Source organism: Podarcis filfolensis, assembly GCF_964270895.1.
Source record: "Podarcis filfolensis genome assembly, chromosome: 4".
In the NCBI taxonomy this organism is placed as follows: domain Eukaryota; kingdom Metazoa; phylum Chordata; class Lepidosauria; order Squamata; family Lacertidae; genus Podarcis; species Podarcis filfolensis.
Window position 1 is genome coordinate 33,027,498 of NC_139607.1, and position 23,813 is coordinate 33,051,310.

General features: G+C 43.1%; 1 protein-coding gene across 2 annotated transcripts in view; it reads right to left on the reverse strand.

The window, feature by feature from the left end:
• Nucleotides 1–23,813, reverse strand: part of OCA2 (OCA2 melanosomal transmembrane protein) — a 167,703-nt gene that overhangs the window by 92,302 nt on the left and 51,588 nt on the right. Inside the window, exons 8-12 of one of the 2 annotated variants that reach the window (XM_083610613.1) lie at nt 23,315–23,397; nt 22,180–22,333; nt 3,184–3,255; nt 1,322–1,387; nt 20–76 (exon numbers count right to left, since the gene is read on the reverse strand). In XM_083610613.1, coding sequence (XP_083466739.1) covers nt 20–76; nt 1,322–1,387; nt 3,184–3,255; nt 22,180–22,333; nt 23,315–23,397 — 432 coding nt within the window. Of the gene's footprint in view, nt 1–19; nt 77–1,321; nt 1,388–3,183; nt 3,256–22,179; nt 22,337–23,314; nt 23,398–23,813 lie in introns of both variants that reach the window. The other variant, XM_083610612.1, reaches the window with a different exon arrangement.

Below are 23,813 nucleotides of genomic sequence, written 5' to 3' on the forward strand. Positions count from 1 at the left end.
AAGGGAGGAACAGACCTACCTTTACTGCACAATAATCAAAAAACCCAGTTTCAGAAAAGATGGCAACTAAAAGCATCTATGGAGGTTTTAAAAAAAAAGAAAATATTTTACTATCTATACAGTTAGTTTTCATCAATAAAGAATGGTTTAATGCACCCACCCCTTCCCATTTTTGGAGAATCCTTCTGTTCAAATTTGCACATATATTTTCCCTTACTAAACTTAAAAGGGAATGCACAAGTTTTCATTTGGAATAGAGGGATTCACCAGGGCACCCTCCACACTGAGGTATTTTTATGGGTGTATCCTGCAGCGTGCCACAGATGCAATAATAGCGCAGGTCAATTTATACTGGACCATCCACACATTTTTCCATTTTAGTAGTTGTTCTGATATGCTTCCCCAGTGTCACTGTATTACTTGAACTCTGGAACCACAGTGCAACAAAAATAAAAATAAACCACGATGTTTGTGGTATAAAAAGCTACAGAATGTAACCAGGAAATTAAAGGACATGCACTCGTCGGAAATGAAGCAGTATATCCAGTCCAAATATTTTGCAAGTGCACAAGTAATCATGGATGCACAATATATTTTTTAAAAAAAAAAAACATCTGGAGGGGCCCCAAAACTTAATCTTTACTAGATCAAAAATGATCAGAGATTCAGTGCAAACTGCTTCCCAGTTTGTTAAGGATCTATTTATTGCTTGTCACTTGATAGTCAGTACCAGGGCTTTTTTTCTAGAAAAAGAGGTGCTAGAACTTGTTGAGCTTGTTTTTAAAGGGGGGAGACTTATGCTGCCTTCTGCAATACCACCCGCAGCCTCCGTCACGCAACACAGAATACCATGCCACCCGCAGCTTCTGTCGCGCAGCCCCCAGCGACGTGCTGATATGCCAGCATGCTGCCACGCTACAGAGGTGCTGGAACACACCAAAGAGATGCCGGAACTCAGTTTTGGTGAGTTCTGGCTGGAAAAAAGCCCTGGTCAGTACTAACAAAGCAAAAATTTGAAGTCATATCTGTTGGAATGCATGCTCCTCTGCATTATGAAATTATTTCTCCTACCCCAAAAGCCAATGGAGGATACCAAAATGATTTCAAAATCTGCCAACCCTAAATTTGCCCAGAAGCTTCCAGTGACATTAAGAGGCATTAAATTTCCAAATTCCTACACTGGAAAAGCTTCAAAGGGAACTAATATGACTGTAGCTGCTCTCAAATGTAGCATATTTTTTTAACGTTTAGCAACAATTAAGTTTGATATAATTCCAGAACACTTAAGGCACAAGGTGTATATATAGAAGTTTTTAATTACCATTCCGAACAAAAGCGCCAGAGTTTCATAATCAATCCATGCCACTACTTTGACCAGGCTCGGCTTCTGCAATTAGAGAGTGCAATTATCATTTAATCCCATAGATCTCCTACCTAGCGATTAGCTCTGCAAATGCAAACTCTTTAAAAAAACACACTATTAAAATGCACTTTGACGGAAATTAGTTAGTCTTTTTGCAAGAATTTCTCTGTTGGCACTGTAAAACGCAGACATCTTGAAGGGCTCATTTACAAGGTGCCTACATTAAGCATTTTCTATTGTCTTATTATTTTTGTTTTTCTACACCTTACTGCACCTTTATAGACATAAATGAAAACTGAAATACTGGGCTCCTTTGGTTGCTGTTTTGCTGATGAGATAATATCGTGCAGGTTCTTTCTGTGGACAGTTCAGGGAGAAACAATTTTCAAGTTTAAGAACCAAGAGACAAAACTGAACAGTTTTTCTTAAAAACAATGTTGATTTGGCAAGGATTTGTCCGCTGTGCTGTGCTAAGAATGTTTATAATAATTTAAAGAACTGAACAGATAATGAAGAGGAAGAAGAAAATCACAACAAAAAGTGTATTGTTAAGAACATAAGAGCACTCCTGCTGGATCAGACCAAAGGCTTTTCTAGTCCAGCATCCTCTTTCCCACAGTGACCAGACAGAAACCTGTGGGCTTCCACTTCCGTTACCCAGTAACAGGAATTCTGAGGCATGCTGCCTGGAAGTGTTATAGAGCTATTATGAGCACTGATAGCCTCATCCACCATGAATGCCATGGTGGATGCAGAAGAATGGTGGGAGGCACCAGCTGGGGAACCTTTGGGGAAGAAGGCTCAGAGCCAGGGGATTGGTGGTTGGACAGCAGTGAAGGGTCAGAGGGGAAAGAGGGAGCAGACTAGGGGGAGGAGGTGTCAGAAACTGAAGAGGCAACAGGTTTTAGTGAGCAGGAAGAGGCTGTGGCAGAGGGCAGTCCAGACTCAAAGGCAGGAGAGGAGGAGGTTCAGGAGACAGAGATGAGGCAGGCTGCTGAAGAATCCTAGGGGTCTCCCAGTCCTGCTGCAACCATCTCCCCCCCCCCTCGCCAGTCTCACAGAACACAGAGAGAAATGAAGAGGGTGGAGCAACGTGAGACAAGATGATGAAGCCTTAGGCTGCTGGGGAATTAATCAGGGGAAGAGCCTTAGAGAGCAGTGGGAAGGTGAGGGCCTTCAGGCCTTGCAGCTGCCTCATTGGGGCAAGACCTACTGGGAAAGGTTGCTGTGACCACTAGGGATGAGCTATTTTGTTTCTTTGAATAAAGAGTTAACTTCACTGCCATCCGATGTTTTATTGTTTTATTGCTGACCTACGCCTGACTCCAGCTCCTGACAATGAATTTGTCTAATCCCATTTTAAAGAAATCTAAATTAGTTATCCACTGTCACATGGCTATCAAGACCTTAACAGCTTGTGGCCAGCACATCTCAGAGATGCTTTCCTCCTATGCCCCATCATTATGCATAATGAATTTAAGAAGCCTACTTAAGTGTATCATCTATATGAGGCAATCATATATATATAGATGGCACACTTAAGAACTATATAACTATAAGTGTGTGTGTGTGTGTGTGTGTGTGTGTGTGTGTGTAGTTCTTACACCTGCAAAGAACTCTCAGGGTCCCTGTCCTGATTCACACATGCAAACACACAACACAAGCCATTTTGTGCCTATGCTAAATAGTGTGGATGACTACAGACACTTTCACTGAAATGTTTCCTTCCCTCCAAAGACGGCTGCTGATCATGGCAAGGTTGTAAGTGGATTTAGGAATTGGGAGTTTGTAAAAGGAACATATGAGATTTTGCTACTTACATCACCGATCACAGCAAGGGCAGCTAAGGCAGCCAGGGAGCCCAGCATCGCCGCTAATGTCCTGTGAACAATCTGCAACAACAGGAGGGACCAACCCTATTAGTCCAGTTGTTGTCCTTTTAACTCTTATTCCATATGATGTAAAGATCTAGTCACATCTTCCCCATCTTGGTCCTTTGAACACACTGCTTAGAGACGTCTTCAAGGCAAATACTGGCACGTCAACATCAGAAGTCCATCTGGAAGGGTTCTACTGCCTGCTTTTACACTTTGGCCACACCTATTTTAATGCTTTGGCCACACCCACTTCAACATGCAGCCCCACCCTGAGGGTCCTGAATCACTTATTTGGTAGCTTAGGGTTCGTGTTTACAATTTAATTTACTAACTAGTAACCAACTGAGTTCAAATGAAGTTGTGAGAGAGGAAACATAATTTAGTTCTGCCATGCTTTAGGGTTTCATCCTTAGATCTACAAGGACATGCATGTTTTGTCCCCACATTGGAAGAATGTCAAATCCCCCTACTTTTGACGAAACCTTGAATTGTGAGGAGACACAATTTCCTCTCTCTCAACCACATTCTAGTGGCTGGAGTGTTGTAATTGCAACAATCGCAACACTTTTACATAGATGTCCCCCCTGTGGAAACCAAGATAAAGCATTTCATTCAGTTTTCATTACTTTGCCGCCTGTTTGCAAATATTTAAGAGGGAAGTGGCAAGATGGAATATCTCAATAAATGTTTAAGGCCTCCATGCCAACTTGATTAAGGATGTCCACAAGATTGGTTCTACAAACAATCTTCTTCTTCTTCTTTAGCCATCAAGTGGGTAATTGCGTTAAACGAAATGCAATTGCAAAAGGTTTAATATAATTGAAAGAATTTACAGTTATCACCGAATCACCTTCAAATGAGTTAGCAATACTTAAAATATTACTCAGATTTATTTTCTGATGAAAGCATCATTCCACAAAAGCTCATTCACTTCTAATTTCATTAGAATGTCTTTGGCTGAACGGAAAGTAATAAAGCAACCCCTGTGACTCTTTTTTTTTGTTTCTGTCACAATAGGGTGAAAACTTGATAAAAGGTTTAGCTTCTGTTGCTCGTTTTATCTGAATTCAGATTTCAGCAGTATTCCATTTTAATCCTAGACAGAGACCTATCACAGAATGCACAGCAGCTGAACTCAACGCAGACTCCCTAAACTCATTACACACAAGCATGGGTACAAAAGGCATTGTAGGGGTTATCTCTGCCCCCTAAACACCAATACACACAATGGCCATGGCTCTTTGAACTTGTATATGCACGCATAGCACCAGTCTGTTGTACACCACAAGCTCCCTCCATGGGCTCATGAACCCTGCAATCCCAAGTTAGTATGAGGAATAAATTCCTCCCTGGCCCTAAATACAGCAATACGAAAGTTCCATAGCAAGGTCATACCAAAGACAACACCCTCAATAGTGAGTGGTGTGAGTCATATAGCCAAGGAGGGTGGCTGGGAGATCCAAAGATGACTGTGGTGCCGGGTCCAGGAGGTGGTCCTTATTTAAGCCCATGGAATGCACCTGAGTGAAGGCTCCAGCAGGAGTCCCAGTCAGCTCTACCCATCCAAAACCTGCCTCAAGGCCCTCCTGTGATTGGCCAGTTTGCAGGCAGGCCAAATTCAAATGTCCATGGCCAGAGGGAGAGGTTGGGACATCTCCCACCAGGCATTGAGAACTGGCCCAAGGATCCCGGCAATGGGAGCAGGGCGGTGCTGTGCTGCAACTGCCATCTCACAGAGGAGGCTGAGCAGACTTACACACAATACCAAACTAGATGCACCAAGGGTTTGACTTAGTATGGCAGTAACATAATGATAAAGATACGGTGTCAGACATCCTACATCATCCACAGCATTTCCTTTGCTATTTCAGAATTCACTGGTATATCGATTGTCTAGGATAACCATCGGGACGCGGGTGACACTGTAGGTTAAACCACAGAGCCTAGGACTTGCCGATCAGAAGGTTGGCGGTTCGAATCCCCGCGACGGGGTGAGCTCCTGTTGCTCAGTCCCTGCTCCTGCCAACCTAGCAGTTCAAAAGCACGTCAAAGTGCAAGTAGATAAATAGGTATCGCTCCAGCGGGAAGGTAAACGGCGTTTCCGTGTGCTGCTCTGGTTCGCCAGAAGCGCCACATGACCTGGAAGCTGTATGCCGGCTCCCTCAGCCAATAAAGCGAGATGAGCGCCGCAACCCCAGAGTCGGCCACAACTGGACCTAATGGTCAGGGGTCCCTTTACCTTTACCTAGGATAACCATCAACAGCTAGTTCTTTCATTGTAAAAAAAATACTGTAAAGATCTACTTTTAAACCTCTCCTCAAGCGAAATTCCCTGAGACGAAGAAACATCTTCTCACAAGGCCTTCTGAGGAACAGAACAGGAATTTGAAATGGATATTTAACATGCCATAAATCACTTGCAGTAAGGTAAGATTTCAAATGTCTGAAAGCTACTGTGCTGTTATTGTTTTGTCCACTCTATGTAAAGTTTTGCAGTGTTTTGTTATCAACAGCTAATTTATTCTTTTCTGGTGACTTCTGCCAGACAGTGTGGGATTACATAGTTTCTAAAAAAATAGGACTGACTGAAGCAGAAATTCAGATAATCTAGAATCAGCTTCCTACTCCTTTTGAGAAAGAGCTTGAGTGGATTTCGTTAGACAATTCCATACATTGTTGGGGGTGTTTCATTCTAAAATTCATTGTTCTAAGGCTGTAGCACTGGGGAGTCCCAGGTGGTAAAGGGCTGTTTAAGAACCAAACCAAGAATAGTCTCATAATTTAAAACAATGAATGCCTTCCCAACCCAAATCCAGAAAATATATGTTTTTGATAGTCCACTCAGTTTTTTATTCAAAGACTAAGAACTATAAGGAAGTTGATTGCTGATTTCTGAATTTATGCTTTAAGTCTGCACTATGTTGAAGAAGTATGCTATACTGTGCCATCTGGCAGAGGACACCAGAAGGGGTCAAAACAGTTGCTGATAGCAACAAAACTGAAAAAATGTTACACATTGTGGCATATAGTGTACTTGAACATGGATTGTTCCATTTTGACTACATAAGCACCAGTACTCTGAGATATATGAGATAATCCAGAAGGCGATTTAAAAAAGAACATTTCCCCCTCATTTATGATTGTATTTGCCATTACTAAAGAGAAAGTAATGCAAGAGGTTCAATGGATTTTTGACAATTAGTATTTAAGGAAAGCTCTCCTGTTTGCTCTTTTTCAATCTTCTACCCTATATCCATTTACAGTGGTACCTCGGATTAAGAACTTAATTCGCTCTGGAGGTCCGTTCTTAACCTGAAACTGTTCTTAACCTGAGGTACCACTTTTAGCTAATGGGGCATCTCGCTGCCGCCGTGCCACCGGCGAGTGAGTTCTGTTCTCATCCTGAAGCAAAGTTCTTAACCCAAGATACTATTTCTGGGTTAGCTGGTAACCTGAAGCATCTGTAACCTGAAGTACCACTGTACTTAATGAGGAAATTAACAGCGCCAGCCCTACTGTTAAACAGAGTGCAGCAGCTTCAGGCAGCAAATACTAGGGGGCAGGGAGCAACACCAGGATGTTAGCAGAAAGGAACTGTGTGTACCACCAGACCCACTAAGCTAGACTGGTTTCTTCAGTCATGGTGGAGCACTCTGTCCAATCACCAGTTGAAGTAAAAGTCAACTGCTAGCCTAGTTGCCTTGTTGTCCTTTGCCTCAGGCAGATATAGATAAGGCTGCCATACATCCAGGTTTCCCCGGACACATCTGGGAATCGAGCTGAAAAATGGCGTCCAGGCGGAAAACCCGGACGTATGACAAATAGGGCAATTAAGAAATCTCCCAAAAGCCCCAAAACTTAATTTTTTGTGAGATGCTCCTAAAAAATAAAAGCTCAACAACTTTGTCCAGATTTTCACTTTGGGGAATATGGCAAACCTATTCATAGAGAACATTTTCTAATGAACATCGTATTAGGCTTCTTTTGGTAGAGTATGAATAAATAACATACTATGTTTTATTCATTTTGTTTCTCTATTACAAGCAGTGGAGCATGGTATATAAAAGTACCTTAAGACATGTCCCAGGAAATAAATAAATAAAACAACCTAAGTGGATGACCCCAGACACAAAAGAGGTACTCTTGAGAAAGTAGTCATAGAAACAAAACCTGAGAAGATCCTGTTGTTTTGCTCTGACAAGGGTTTCATGTACAGTACTCATATAAATACAGAGCCCTTTTCAAACAAAAAATTGAGATCCCGCACAAACAAACAAAAAAGAATTGTCTGGGCAGTAATAACATCTATGCAGTATTTATATTAACTGAAAATCACTGTAGTATACCCACAAGGCTGAGTTGAAGTATTACCAAACTGACACTTTGGGCTGAATTTTGAGCAAATGTTGGGAACCCCTTGAGCTCACTCAGAAACATATTTTGTTTACTTCTTCTGTTACTTTTTACAAATACTGCAGCCACAGAAAACAAAGGGGGGTGGATTTCCATATGTTCTAGCACTGTATTCACCACACAGCATAAAAGACAATGTTATCACTCATTTAGATAATAGTGTGAGTCTCCCTAACTTCCTGTGCTGTACTGCAAAGTACAGTGAGTATTATTCAGTTGCCCAGACAATATATTTTCTTGTGTTGTGACCGTGTCCCGTGACCCATATTATGGATGTTCCACAATCGTATTATAAAGTAGTTGTGTTCTGTGATATAAACGAGCACTGATAGTTGTTTCTTTTTTCTTTTCCAATGTATTTCTTATCAATTAAAAAAAATGGTGTGGTACAAGCAAATTTTTATTCTGAAACTGTGGCTCAGAGGAAAAAAGTTTGAGAACCACTGCTGTATATTAAGAAAAATAAAATTACCCCTCTCACAAATACACTCACATGAAGCCCTTTCTGTGAGAATGAGCCTGCAAAAGGTCAAAGCAGAACTGGTCTCTGGTAGGTGTGTAATGATTTTTAAAAAATAATGGGGGGAAATTATAGAGGACTAAGCAATCAGGACGGAAATTTCTAAACCAACAATGTCAGCTTACATTCTATACATTTTATGTTGTTTGTTCAATGCTCTTTCACCATAAAGAAAAAAGCAGCTGATCCCTCAAGGTTTATTCTTTATAACTTAATTTATTCAGGAAATCTAATGACTGAAGCTCTGATAGAAATTTATCTTTGTAACAGAATTCACAGAAAACATATTTTCTCGGGAATAAGCCCCATTGAGCCCATTGGGACTGACTAACAAGTAAGAATGGACGCGAGTGGCGCTGTGTGTTAAACCACAGAGCCTAGGACTTGCCAATCGGAAGGTTGGTGGTTCGAATCCCCGCGACGGGGTGAGCTCCCGTTGCTTGGTCCCTGCTCCTGCCAACCTAGCAGTTCAAAAGCACATCAAAGTACAAGTAGATAAATAGGTACCGCTCCGGCGGGAAGGTAAACGGCGTTTCCGTGCGCTGCTCTGGTTTGCCAGAAGTGGCTTAGTCATGGTGGCCACCGGCTCCCTCGGCCAATAAAGCGAGATGAGCACCGCAACCCCAGAGTCGTCCGCGACTGGACCTAATGGTCGGGGTCCCTTTTAACAAGTAAGAATGCATTCAATGGATTGTTGGGGGGGGGGGGCAAAAATAAGCAAGACTTGAGCAATTCTCAAACAAAGAACCATAGATGTATTCCATCTAGAGAATTTAAATTCCTGCTCAGAATTCATACCAAGTTACTCACACTCAATATCAGTCAAACCTCTGCCTGAAGAAAAATGCAGAGAAGGCAAAGGTTTGTCACATTCCGAGTGCAATGTATGTGCTAAAAAGAAGTTTAATGGAACAAAAAGTGAAGGTTATTAATGTCAATTTGTGCCCCAAAGAGCCAAAGTTCTTATAGGTCACATATATGAAGCAGAAACATGTCCTGACCAGCCTATAGAACTATCCTTTGAATGTTGCTTTGGAAATACCACTGAAGGAAATGAGACTTGTGAGCAATGATAATGTGGCCAATGAATTCAGTGTGACTTAGGGTGGATCTACACACAGGGGGGGAAACAGCTAGAAATTAAATTGTTATAACGAAAGGGGGGGAAGCGCCATTTAAAATTGCATAGAGTTTTCTGCTCTACAGCGCCATCTGGTGCTGCATGTTTATAACACATTCAAAACACTGTTTTTTGACTAAGGTAGCTGAGTCCCTGCTTCCTAGCAGCCTTGCTTAAAACTGCAGCAATAATTTAGGGGTCCTACAAATCCCTGGTTGGCCTTGACCCATGGCAGGGCCTTTTCAGTGGCAGTTCCCCATTTGTAGAATGCCCTCCCTGGTGAGGTATATCTGTTACCATCATTATTGGCTTTCAGGAGGAATTAAAAAATCATTCCTGTTCACTCTGACATTTGAAGGCTGAAAGATACTGTCCCCAACAACAACAACAGTCAAATAATGTGAATGACCAGTTTACCAGTTCCCACACAGAGACCACAAACTGAACATGTTTTGATTATATTCTGCAACAATCTTAAGCAACTTGGTAAAAATTCTTCCAGAGAATCTTCATCACCTCATTGCACTGTTCAATGGACTGTCATATTATATCCCAGGGGTTGTGAACCTTTTTGGACCAGTGGGCACATTTTGAATTTGGAGAAAGTGCTGTAAATGCCACTGATAGGGTTGGTGATCCCTCTTAAGAGTGATCATAATCCCAGATCTAAAACATTACCAGGTTACTATGCAATAGTGAAAAAGATTAATTGCAAGAATGCAAAACCCTTCCAAATTCATAAGGGAGCTTTACTTCATTTACAACAGATTGTAAAAGCACTAGTTCAATGGAGGAACTGACAATTATGTTCAACTCATCTCCATAAAGCAGGCTCAACCCACCAAATTCCACATAAAAAGAACACTATAGTCAATATTGCAGCTTCAGATTGCTTTGGACAAAGGGGGCGAACCTTTAGGGGGGAAGAGAAGCAAGTCTCACTAACCAAATATATCTTGAGGAAAAACCCATTTTCAGACTCATTCAGAGCTATCATCAAACATTCAGAACCCAAAGTTTCATTTGCTTGCAACAGGAGCACAAACAAAAGCTGTTAAAGGAGAATTTCATCAGTGAACATTTGAGCAACATCCAGCTGAAAAAACAGCTAGGCAGCCCTGCTTGTGATCAATAACAGTTCTGCTGGAGAGACTTGGTTCATGGGATTTACTCCAAAGTTTGACTGATCACCAAGAGAAGCTCATCCAGTGGGGCAGCAGACTCTGGCAGCTGCACTGCTGTCACTTACCAGGAGGAGGAAGGGTGTTAGAATTCCTGCTCCATGATTGCAGTCATGGGATTTTTGTCTATCACATGACGGTGTATGTTTTGACTCCACAAAGTGGGAAGTGACGGAGACAGGATGTTTGTGTTACTGTGTTCCATGAAGTGGGACTATTGTCCTTTGCTCTTTCTCTTTGCTGTCTGATGCTAGAGAGAGGGGGAAGCATGTTGCAGTGCTCCGTGTGTGTTTATATGTAAATAAAGTAGATTAGCCAAAATGTTTTGCTGACATCTGTCACGCGAACTGCGCAAACTCTGTGGATCCCTAAGTGTGCCGATGTCTGTTGGCATCGGTCGCTGTGATGTTCGGGCAAAAGAAAGCTTTTGAAGCTCCCGAACGAAAGACCAGGAGGGAGAGAACATGCCAGTCGGGCATGTGTCTCTGCCAGGGTCCTACTCAAGAGTAAGACGAGCTCCTGACAAATGGTTGGGGGGTTGAACAAGTGTCCCCCGAACAAGCACCCGATTGGCTCTGCTGGTGTGCTCACACAGTCCCAAACTCAGCAACACTCCTGCTGGGAGGCTATTGCTGCAGCTACATCCAACTAGGCCAGGCTTCCTCAACCTCAGCCCTCCAGATGTTTTTGGCCTACAACTCCCATGATCCCTAGCTAGCACGACCAGTGGTCAGGGATGATGGGATTTGTAGTCTCAAAACATCTGGAAGGCCGAGGTTGAGGAAGCCTGAACTAGGCCGTCAATCCTCATTCTACCAATCATCAGTGCTTTTCTTCTACAAAAATGTTTAGGGGTACAGTCGTACCTCGGGTTAAGTACTTAAATCATTCCAGAGGTCCGTACTTAACCTGAAACTGTTCTTAACCTGAAGCATCACTTTAGCTTATGGGGCCTCCTTCTGCCACTGCGCCGCCATAGCACGATTTCTGTTCTCATCCTGAAGCAAAGTTCTTAACCCGAGGTACTATTTCTGGGTTAGCGGAGTCTGTAACCTGAAGTGTATGTAACCTGAAGCGTATGTAACCCAAGGTACCACTGTACTCTCATTTTCCTACTCATATTGAAATACTGCCCCTCAATGAAGCCAAACATAGATTCACAAAATGTTTAGGGGTATGTGTACCCCTGCATCCCCCCAGAAAAAAGCACTGCCAATCACCATATTTCAGGTTTATACAACAGGCAATCTACTACCCACATGTGGCAGCTGATAAAAGGCCTAAGGTTGAAAAAAAAGGAGGAAAAAGAGGAATGTGCCTTATACTGAGTCAATTGGACCAGGTCCACCCAAATCAGTGCCTTCTGCACTGACAGTGACTCTCCTGGGTTTCAGGCAAGGGACATTCCCAGTCCTACCTGGAAATGTCAGGAGTTGAACTTGGGACCTTCTGCATGCAAAGCAGCTGCCCTACCACTGAGCTGCAGCCCTTCCCTGAATTGTCAATCACCTGGTGAGCCAAAATCCTTGGCTGGTGGGCTGCAGTTGGGTGGGTAAAACAAGTTGTTCAGGTCTACCATATTTGGTGGTGGGGTGAACCTTTGTTCTGTCAGAGCCACTTCAATAAAAGCACAACTCTTTGTGACAAGCAGGCCAGTATATAAAGCTGAACTGGCACCTCAGTTTTGTTTGTTTTGTTTTGTGTTTTTCTGCTTTGGGTAGCCTAAGCTACTGAAACACTTCTGGGTCAAAACTCAGCTGGCTGCGCTTGTAAGCAAGAGTGGACAGAAAAATACAAGCTGGCCAAGATCCAAGCTACAAGGAAGGGTATTCAAGGAAATTGCAAAATAAAACTGCTTCCTAATAAATGAAAATAGAGGACCTAAATTTAAAAAAGCAACCCCAACCTCACTCCCCCCTCCCCCCCAAAAAATGTATTAAAATACATCAAGCACAGCTACATACCAAGTATGCATCTTTGGCAAAAAAACAACAACAACAGGCTTTCAAAAAGCTAAACATCTGTATTTAATTAATCTGTATCATCAAGGCACGCAATTTTAGTAGTTCCTTTGGAATGCTGTGTGTTCTACTGAGCTACAACAGATGCAACGTTGTTCTCTCTTATATTCAGCTTTACATGAAATGCCTGCTCTCTGTTTTTTAATGTATTGCCTTTCTTCAATTCAACCAGTTTGCCTATGTACCTTTTAGCTTTATTGTTAAGTCTTTTATCATCTCATTTCCTCCACAGCTATTCATTTTACTACCGTTTATTCTTCTACCCCAGAAAACCTATGCTGCCAAATAAACAAGTTCTGAAAGTTTGGATGCATGGGAATGAATACCACACAAGCATGCATCCATATGCACATGCAAGCGCATGGGCCGAAGAGTATTCTTGCGCTTTGTTACGTTTTTAAGACTTTGCAGCTCCCTTTCCCCTAGGCAGCCTTGGGCAGGCTGGAAGGAGTACAGTAGCATTCAATTAACCCAGCCTAATATTCCACAGCTGCCTCCATCAGAACAAGAAAACACAAATATGATGCAAGATGGGTCACGTTTTGATACGAGCACAGCTCATACTGAAACGTGGCCCTTTTCAATATTTTATAAGGCAGGAGAAGATATAAAAATGGGACACTCTTGAAAGTTGGTTTTCAGCTTCCCGGCACAAAGAAATGGCACCTTGCTGATTATTGCCAGAAAACAACAGCCTCTGTGTGAGAAAGCCCAGCTAAAGCTTACAGCGAGATCTGAAAGCAGCATCCAAGATTTAAGAACAGCAAGCAGCGCCACCCAGTGGTTAAATGCATTCTGAATTTTCAGCCCGAGTCAGGGCTGCCATCCTAATTATAGAGCAGAAAAATCTTGCATCTACTTATAGAGTCAGGAGGATGGGCTGCTGAAAAAGTTGTGAAGTGCCCAGACAAAAAATAACACAACCAGGGTGGGGAGGGGGAATGTAAAACTTAGAGGGGCACTAGGTAGGTAGGTAGGTATAAGTGAAACAGCATCAACCCGTATTTTTTGCTCTATAAGACTCACTTTTTCGCTCCTAAAAAGTAAGGGGAAATGTGTGTGCGTCTTATGGAGCGAATGCAGGCTGCACAGCTATCCCAGAAGCCAGAACAGCAAGAGGGATTGCTGTTTTCACTGCGCAGTGATCCATCTTGCTGTTCTGGCTTCTGAGATTCAGAATATTTTTTTTCTTGTTTTCCTCCTCCAAAAACTAGGTGCGTCTTGTGGTCTGGTGCATCTTATAGAGCGAAAAATACGGTAATTTAACATTCCCTTCCCCTACTGCCCCTGTAATCCAAACACCTCTCAGAGGTCAGGGACCAGATTCCATGTTTTCCAAAGTCTCTTCAGCCAAAAAAGGAGAATTGCTTGATACAGTGGTACCTTGGGTTTTATATATATAGATTTTATTGCATTAGCCGTGTGGCCATAGCACAACATACATAGAAATAACAGCATAACATAAAATGGGGGTGGGGAGGCAAAGGCAGACATCGTCCTGGGCAAATACCCAAAGGGGGGGGAAAGGAGATAACAGAAACAACAGGGGATCCAAAACACCGAATGACCGATAGTTCAAGAACAAAAAGACAAAAAACTGCCGAGGCTGGAGGAGGATCATCAAAGGGGTCCTTCAGCTCCCCGGATCCGTCCCAGCTCCACCGTCCTTGCACTACAAAGCTACCTGGAACCTCATCCGACTGTGCAGAGTATCGACTACAGCTGTGGTGCCGAAAAAGAAGCCAGTGCAGCCTTCCTCCTCATCACACTGAGCAGGAAGTTAGCTGTCATCTCGGTGATCCAACAATCAGAATCTTGCAAAAAGAGGGACACTATCCAGGGCTGGATTGGGAGATGAAGCTTGTTCATGAGAGGAGTTAAAAACCGAGATCTTTCATCTGTCCAGTTGGGACAGAAGAGCATTACATGTTCCATAGTCTCCAGGGCCGAGTCATTACAGTTGCATGTTCTGTTTGCGATGGGGACTCTGGAATAACGACCCGACAGAACTGCTGTAGGAAAACAGTTGAGACGGGCACAGGTAAAGGCCCTTCGCTTAGCCTCCGAAGAAATTGTGAAGCAGTATAGAGGGATTCCTTCAGGGGGAGGAATAGCTAGGGCTAGGCCTGAACACGGCCCTCTTGCATCGGCAGCTGTGTTAGAGAAGTCAAGTAGCTGTAACTTCTTTTTAATTGAAGGTAGGGCCGCCGGACTGATACACTCTAATTTAAGAACAGTTTTGCAATTCAGATTAGAAAGAGAGCGGAGTTTGAGGTTGATTGTAGTTTTCCAAGGGGAATTATGAATATCTCTTAGGATCAGGTTGGAAAAACCACCTCTAATTCGAGCATCCGATGCTAGTAGGTGGGAGCTATAGGAAATGGCTCGACACCATGCTCGTTTTACAATTGAGGGCTGGGCGAACTCAAGTCGTAGGGCTGCACCTGAGACGCATCTCGGGACACCGGAAAGAGATCTCAGAAACATATGAAGTGGGTGATCCAAATTACCTGATATTGCTGTAGTCCATACTTCACAGCCATATAATAGTTTAGGAACAACTTTAGCATTAAATATTTGAATTGCTGCTGGAAGGTGTTTGCCGCCCTTCTGGTGGTAAAATCGGACAATGGCATTGGAGGTCGTGGTTGCGGCGAAAAAGGCAGATTGTAGATGGGTAGTCCAGGAGAGATTATAAGTGAATATTAAGCCTAGATATTTAAAGGCTTTTACCTTTTCTAAGTAGCCACCTGTGATCTTAAGCGGCTCCAGCTTGAGTTTGCGAGAACGAGTGAAGTGAAGGACTTTTGATTTTTTATAATTAATATTAAGAGCTTCCGCCTTACAATAGGCGATAAATGCATTAACTGCATTTGCTAGGTCCGCAGCTGTTCTGGATAAGATGACAGCATCATCTGCATAGAAAAGGGAAGCAATGGGGTGACCTGCTAAGTGAGGTGGATACTTAGTTGCTAGCTTCAAAGGGGAAATTGCATCATGAAGATAGAGATTAAACAGTAAAGGGGCCAAGAGACAACCTTGTCGGACGCCCTTGGCCGTTGGGAATGGGGTGGTAAGGGAGCCGTTGGGACCACTTCGGACGCAAGCTGTGGTGTTTGAATAAAGGGAAATAATTAGGGAGAGGAGGTGTGGATCAATTCCCAGACGGGCAAGTTTGGACCATAATCTCTGCCTAGGAATGGAGTCAAAGGCGGCCTCCAGGTCCATGAAAGCGGCAAATAAGTGGCCTTGCCTTGGTGCAGTGTATTTACTGGCAAGGTGATAAAGAGTTAGACAGTGGTCCATGGTTGATGCTGACTTTCGGAAGCCAATCTGTTCTAGCGGTAGAATATTCCTCTCCTGGACCCATGAAAGAAGTTCTTCCAGTAAAACAGCGGCAAATATTTTTCCCGGAATAGATAATAAACTAATGGGGCGATAGTTCCTAGGGATGTTTGGCTGGCCGCCTTTGAAGATCGGAACTATTATAGCTTCTCTCCAGGAGTCGGGGATGTCTAGGGCGGAGGAGATAGCGGAGAATACAGGAGTCAGCTGTTCGCTCCACCAAATAGGATCAGTCAGGAAAAGGTCCAACGGGACCATGTCTGGGCCGGGGGCCTTATTCCTTCGCATGGACATTATGATGTTGAAGATGCGAGTTGAGGTAAAGTTTATTGAAGAAGTGGGACTAAGAGAACTGGAACAGAAGTCCGACGGGGGGTGAAGGAGATCTACGAGATGATTTGGAGAGGCGAAACTGGTTGAATAATAGGCAATCCATTCGTCAGCGGAGATCTGGGTAGCTGAATTGAGTGGTGCCGAAGGTCTAACTAAGCGCCAAAAGGAGCGGGAGTCATGCCTCTCTACAGCCGAACGAAGAGTGGACCAAGCCTCTAAGATGTGCTGCTGTTTCTTGCAATGGATCATGTTTCTGTATGTCCTTTTAATATCTATGAGCTTTACACGGGTTTGGGGGTCGTTGGAAAATTTGATGATTCTGACCATTTTCCTAATTCGCCTTCTGAGGGCTTTACATTCCTTGTCAAACCAAGGTGATTCAGAGAAGAGGCGTTGGTGGATAGGCGAGGTGGTGGTTGTGAAAGTTGTTGAGAAAGCATCAATTAATTTCCGATATTGGTCAGCGGGCAGAATTGGGTCAGAAAGAACAGCAGACATATCAAATGATTTTTGTATGTCCAGGGCTAGAGAGGAACTGAGGCTTGTCCATTTCTTTGTTTTGTATACTGGGTGACTTTGTGCCGTGGAACTATAGTTTGAGGGGGCTGAAAATGGCTCTATTAGGTTTAACAATAGAGTCAATGGGAGGTGGTCACCACCAAAGTATTCAGCCACTTCCATTTTTGTAGAAATTGAGAATAGCTCCGGCGACAATAAAATATAGTCGACCACACTGGTTCCCCGGGAAGTGATGCACGTTAACTGCTGCGAGGACAAGGGAGTGATGTTACCATTCGCAATGCAAAGATCATTTTCCATGGCCAATTGGGCCATCAGCCTCCCCGACGCATTTGTTACAGGATCAAGAGAGCATCTGTTTCCCCAGGGGGGCTGCAGGGGATTGTCCAAGAGTGCTGCGGGAGATAATATATCATCGTCGTTAGGACCTATTCTTGCATTAAAGTCACCTAAGAGGATTTGGGGAAGTCCTGGGTTAGTTATTTGGAGGTCATGGAGCCAAGACGAAAGTTCAGACCACCTTTCATTGCGGTCGAAATCATTGATTACTGGGGGCAGATATACTGTAGTTATCAACCATGGGCTTTTGGTCTTTGGAAGATGGATCTTTATAGTGAGAAAGTAAGGGGAAGATTTAATTTCCTCGCAAATAGTGAGGGATAAGTTGGTTGAAATAAGACAGGCGAGGCCAACTTGGGGGCGACCCCTGTTGGTTAGTTTACGAGCACAGGAGCTAAAGGAGCAATAATTAGGGAGAGCGATACTTTGTTGGGACCAGGTCTCTTGAAGGCACACAATATCAAAAGAGGAGATGAAGTTTATTGCCTCAGGATCCATTCGCTTTGTCGCCCAGCCGTTAACATTCCAGGAGACAATTTTGAGGCTCTGGGAAGGATTGGATGCATCTTTAAAGGAAGGAACTGCTTTTTCTTGATTTGTGGGTAAGGATTGAGTCTGTTTATACCTAATGATGTCGAATTTCCGCGGAGATAGAGAGCCGGCTGGTGTTTGCCTCTGGTCTGATCTTTGTCAATTATTTCCCAAGGTGCTTTTAGGGATTACTCTTATACGAGCCGGCCCATTACTCTCCATACATGGCAAACTAGCCAAGTGTTCTATAGTTTCGGCTGTTAAGTGTTGAATACTGACATTAGAGGTCACCGGGCCTTTAAAGTCTCTTTCCGTAAGTATTCTTCCGGTACCTGATTATGGCCTAATTCTGCCTCGTCTAGGTACCTCAGCTTGTCCCAAGAGCCTGGTGAGTTCACCTTGGGGATGGTTCTCCTTGTTGGAGGTGGTGTAGTGTTCTCTTCAGTGTGCTGGGCTTCCTTGATTGGAGGTAGGTTAATCTCAGCCATTGTCTGAAGGTAATGTGGCCGACAGGCCGCTGGGTTTTGTTCTTGTATATGGTTCAAATTATAGGAAGTCTGGTCCTTATTGTGGGCGTCCACATTAATTTCCTTATTTATATCTCTCCCAGCCAGCTTAACTCTTAGCAAATCTAGTCTTTCTAATATTTCAGTTTGTATTGGAGATGGAAAATGGCAAAATTGCCTAATTAAGGTATTTTCTTCCACGGAAAAAAAGTCCTCATCTTCATTCTCTTGAAATCGCAGATCTTGCAGGTGAGCATCTTTCCTTTTTAGTTTTTGAGGCTCTTGTTTCTGGAGACCGGGCCAGGTTCTGGGAGGTTGTTTCTCCTTACTATGGTTTGCATGTTTAGTTTCCAGAAGGGGATTCGGTGGAGCCTTGTTTTCAAAAAATCTGAGAATTTTTATCTGGGCCTTTAAGAATATATATCTTGATCTGTAGATAAACCTGGCCAGGTTCTGATCTCTAAATGTAATCATTGCTCTCATTGAGCAACCATCGTGATGCAAATAATCTACAGAAGTAATGTCATAAGGCTTTACTGCTCCTGGCAATATATCATTCAGAATGTTCAAGGAGCTCATTCTTCGCTCTTTCCCTGAAAGGAAGCCCTTTGATTTTGGGAAGTTTGTAAATACCAATTTTTGGGGATTTAAAGTCAAGTTCCAACATCTTGCCTGAGTAGAGGCTTGCCCATCTTGTATAATGTTGTCATTGCGATTGGGCATTGCATCGTCCCCATTTCTCTGTTTGCTAAGCGGTTTGCTGCCTTCATTGTTGGGGACCACTTCTCTCCCAGATTCTAGCTCACTGAGTGAACTGTTACCAGAGCTGTGGGACGTTGCTTCCATCCTCCCATTTAGTTCTGAACTATGGCTCGGAGATGCCATCTTGGCCATTAGCTGTGGCGATGACTTCTTTTTCCCCTTCCTGCCTTTCTCTTTTTTATCTCGTGCAGCAGATTTGTTTGAGTCCGATGGGAGTAGATTAAATAATTTCTGCCATTGTTTATGTCGGCTTATCTTTACTTTCCTTGATGCTTTAATATTCTTAGTTTTCTTTTCCCTGGCTTTTGGTCTATTTTTTTGCAATTTCTTGGTTGTTACTGCTTGTCTCATCTTCACAGGTTCATCTGGGTTGTTCACAAGCTCATCTGGTTTATGCACTTGGGGTGCATCAGTTGCTGTTGTCTCTTTTGGTTGGGGAATAAAATTTTCCACAAGGGTCAGCAATAACCCATTTGTTATTGACAAGTAATTTTTTATGTTGAAAAGGTCTATATTTATATCTTGGAGGTGGGCCTGAAAATGGCCATCACTCGGTTCAGTTTGAGTATATTTAGAAGTGGGCGCCTGGTCTTGGTGGCGTGTTGTTAATTCTGCCAGGGGCCGCTGATTACAGGTGACAGAAATATTTTCCTCAAGTTTCTCCGCTAGAGCTAGCTCTTGCGCCAAGCTTCTTGGGGAATTTGTATTTCCAGAGTTTTGTTGAAGCTCTTTGAGGTAATGCGACCATTCGAGATAAGTAGGGGGGGGAGGAGTGACTTCGTCAATAATTAGTTCAATTTGTTCGCTCAAGCATTCCTCTCTCTTAGGGAAATAGTTTATAATTTTACTTTGTCTCTTTCCGGGTCCCGGGGGGCTAAGTGGCATATCTGGCAAGATACCCAACTCCTTACATATCTTTCTGGTGAGAACCATGTTGGGTAGTTGTCTTCCAATTAGAAAGCCAGTTGTCCCCAAGTGTTTCTACCTAATTTATAGGACCGATGGATGAATGTGGGAATATCTGCAGCTTTCTCCTGCTTACCTCATCAGCAAGCACTGATTCTCAATATGTTTCTTTGGTGGTGCAGGAAAAGGGAGGAAGGGAGGAAGGTTTGAGAGGTCTTCCGTCAGCTTCCAGTGTCCTTTTGCTGATAGAAGCTGATAGAAGCTGGGGGTTAATTGATATAAGGTGAAGGATGGTACCTTGGGTTAAGAACTTAATTTGTTCTGGAGGTCCGTTCTTAACCTGAAACTGTTCTTAACCTGAAGCACCACTTTAGGCTAATGGGGCCTCCTGCTGCCGCCGCTGCACCACTGCCACACGATTTCTGTTCTCATCCTGAAGCAAAGTTCTTAACCTGAGGTACTATTTCTGGGTTAGCAGAGTCTGTAACCTGAAACATCTGTAACCTGAAGCATCTGTAACCCGAGGTACCACTGTACTGTACAGAGTTGAAGGAGGAGATTTTAATTTTGAAACCAAAAAAGAAACCAGGCGCTGCTTCACTACTGTTCAGGGGGGCAATTTCGGCAGATTCTGGCCAGCTACCCATTTATTTCATTTCGGCCCGTAGGTGTATTTAGTAGAAGATCTACCCCTTATTGTGGTAATGAAACAAAAAGGCAGCCCCCGCCAGATGCAGCATCCTATACACCGTAGCAGATATTCAAACATCCACAGCAGGGATAGGGAACCAGCATCCCTCCAGACGTTGTTGGACTCCACTTCCCATCAGCCTCGGACAACATGGCCAATGATCAGTGATGATGGGAGTTGTATTCCAACAATATAGGAAGAGCCAGAGGTTCCTCAGTCCTAGGAGAAGCCCACAAGCAAGACACAAGCCTTCTCCCACAGTTGTTTCCCAGATACTGATGGGTAGTTCATCTTCACATAGCTTCCTAAAAGCCTAGTCAAGCCTCCTCTTATGCTGTACTGCAGGGCTGGCCAACATGGTGCCCTCAATATCATCAAATTGTGGCATTGGAAGAGACCCCAAGGGTCATCTGGTTCAAACCCCTACAATGGAGGAATACAGAGGTCGCCCGTATGGGAACCAAACTCATGGCCTTGGCATTATCAGCACCACACTCTAACCAACTGAGCTAACTGAGTTATGGGACTACAATTCCCATAATCCACAATGGTTAAATGGTGTCCGTTTTTGCCCTCTTTTTTGTATAGTTTTTATGGCATGCATTATGTATTACTGCTGTGAACTGCTTCAATATTCTTCTCCTTATGTTATAGCAGTACTTAAATCATTAAATAGTATCTGTGCATTGGTCATGCTGGTTGGGATGATGGGATTTGTAGTCCCACAATTTCTGGAGGTCACCATGTTGGCTATCCCTGATCTACTTGTCCTGCCTTGATGGAAAAGTGTTCAAAATGGAAATCTGTGCTCTGGATACCTCAGCTTCAAGCCTCATGCAGGTACCAGAGGAAAGCCATAGCTCCCTACATCAAGTAGATTATGACATGCTATGAGCAGAGAGGGAAGGCACAAGCAACATGGTTTCTTGAGGCAGGTACCTTCGGTTGCTCTCCTCACGGACTTGCACTACAACTTTGACACCCTTCTGATCCATAAAAGGTAAAGGTAAAGGACCCCTGACCATTAGGTCCAGTTGTGGACGACTCTGGGGTTGCGGCGCTCATCTCGCTCTATAGGCCGAGGGATCCTGCGTACAGCTTCCAGGTCATGTGGCCAGCATGACTAAGCTGCTTCTGGAAAACCAGAGCAGCACATGGAAACGCCGTTTACCTTCCTGCCAGAGTGGTACCTCTTTATCTACTTGCACTTAGACGTGCTTTCGAACTGCTAGGTTGGCAGGAGCTGGGACTGAGCAACAGGAGCTCATCCCGTTGCGGGGATTCGAACTGGCAACCTTCTGATCGGCAAGCCCTCGGCTCTGTGGTTTAGACCACAGCGCTAAAACCAAAACAGATTCCAGTGTGACTATAAGCAGGCAGAGGTGTTTAAGCAAATTCTCATTTAGTCACTGTGTTCCTGTCAAAGATGTGTGGGATTATGCCGGGACTCAATCAATGCTTTTTAAGTTGAGTATAATTTGTCATGGAATTGAGACCTGATATTACATTCAAGTTTCAAATCCCATAGAAATGGCGGATTTAAAAACTGAATGGTTACTGGAATTGAATTGGAGCTACGATGAAAATTGACTGAGCCCGATACAACGCAGTAGATGTGCTTAGTAGCAACGAACTGACAGGCAAGTTTTCTTCTTGGTATTTCTGAAATACATTAACTATTCAAAACAATTCTATTCCTATTTCTCATCTCGACTATTTGGAGTTTTTTTATATTAAAAAAAATATTCTTACCTCAAATATGATGAGCACATAAACACCTGCTAAAATGACTGAAGCAATTGTGACTTGAGCCTCTACATTTGCATGAAGATATTGATGAGTCATGGAAAGAGGAACGGTTTCCAATTCCTGGAGAAAAGCTTGAATACTTATGGATGTTTCTTTACTGCTGAAAGATATTTAAAAAAAAAAAACAACACTATTTGACAGAACGAAGTGGAAATGCTAGAAAGCATTATCATATTTTTTTTACACTTTACTTTCAGATAGCTTTCTCAAAGCTATTACAGGCAACATCATGACTTAAACTGAGATCATAAAATATTAAGAATTTGATTTAGTTCACTTTCACAAACGATGCAAACACCTCTTAGTCCAGAACACAAAACTTCTGAAAGTCACAAATGTGGGATAGAAGTCATATAGAAAATGCAAACACATACATACACTTTAAGCATCACTCATGAAGATAGATTTCTTTTCTTTTTCTCTTACCTGAAGCATTTGCTATTATTGGGTTAGGGAAATAGAAGAAGGTGCCTGGGTGGCAAATCTTCTTCCCAAGAGGAAGAACAGTGGAGGAAAGGTCCCATAAGACAGGGTTCTGCTACAACTGGTTACCTGGACTGAATTCCCTCTGAAGCAGGCTTCCTCAACCTTGGCCCTCCAGATGTTTGTGACCTACAACTCCCATGATCCCTAGCTAGCAGGACCAGTGGTCAGGGATGGTGGGAATTGTAGTCTCAAAACATCTGGAGGGCCGAGGTTGAGGAAGCCTGCTCTGAAAAGTTGCTGTACATATGATTGGATGGGCTATTATGGCTGTGCAGTAGTATTATGCAAAAGTGAAAGGCAAGACCCATGGGTGAAATCCAATGTCACTCTGTGAGATGCAATGAGATTTCCCTTCCGTACCTCTCTTCCTCAACATCTCACACTTCTTACAATCTACTCTGGATGATGATTCCCCCCTCAACTCTCCAAAACAGATTTTGGGGGTGCAGAACAGATTGCTACATGAGGAAGTCCATTGTGCAAGCAGGGATCCACAATTGGATATCCCCCACTGTTTCCATGATTTGAGCACCAAGTAAATGAACATTAAAAAAAAAATCAAGTGGTTTTTTTTCTGGATTCACAAACCAACCTGCTTAACATCTCAAAAGTTCGTGACACAATAACTTGTTCATTTTTTCTCAGATTTAAAGGCAGGGTCCAATTGTATAAGATCTGCAAAAAAAGAAAAGACATAGCATGAATAAGTTAGAGATCAATGCTGTTGCTTGATTTCCACTACCACAATGTATTTTTACGAGTTGCTAATTTGATGGGGGAGATTCTTTATAAATGGACACTTTTGGAGAACTTTTCAACCACTGGGTGTTATTCAGCTTTTTGTTCTATCACAAGGATTATTGTTAGCACAAAGGGAGATACAAGGTACAGTATGTCAAAGGGCCAAACACTTATGCGTGTTCATTAAACATCTGTTTTCTTGCTGCTCTATAAAACATGGGTGAGGTCTACCTTTTATATCAAAAGCAGCGTGCAGGGGAGAGGAATGAACCCTGACCTCCTCTGTTTTAACTTGACACCATCTAAGTAACTTTTTCCCAAGCCTGGAAGTGAACTAGGCTGGAGGACAA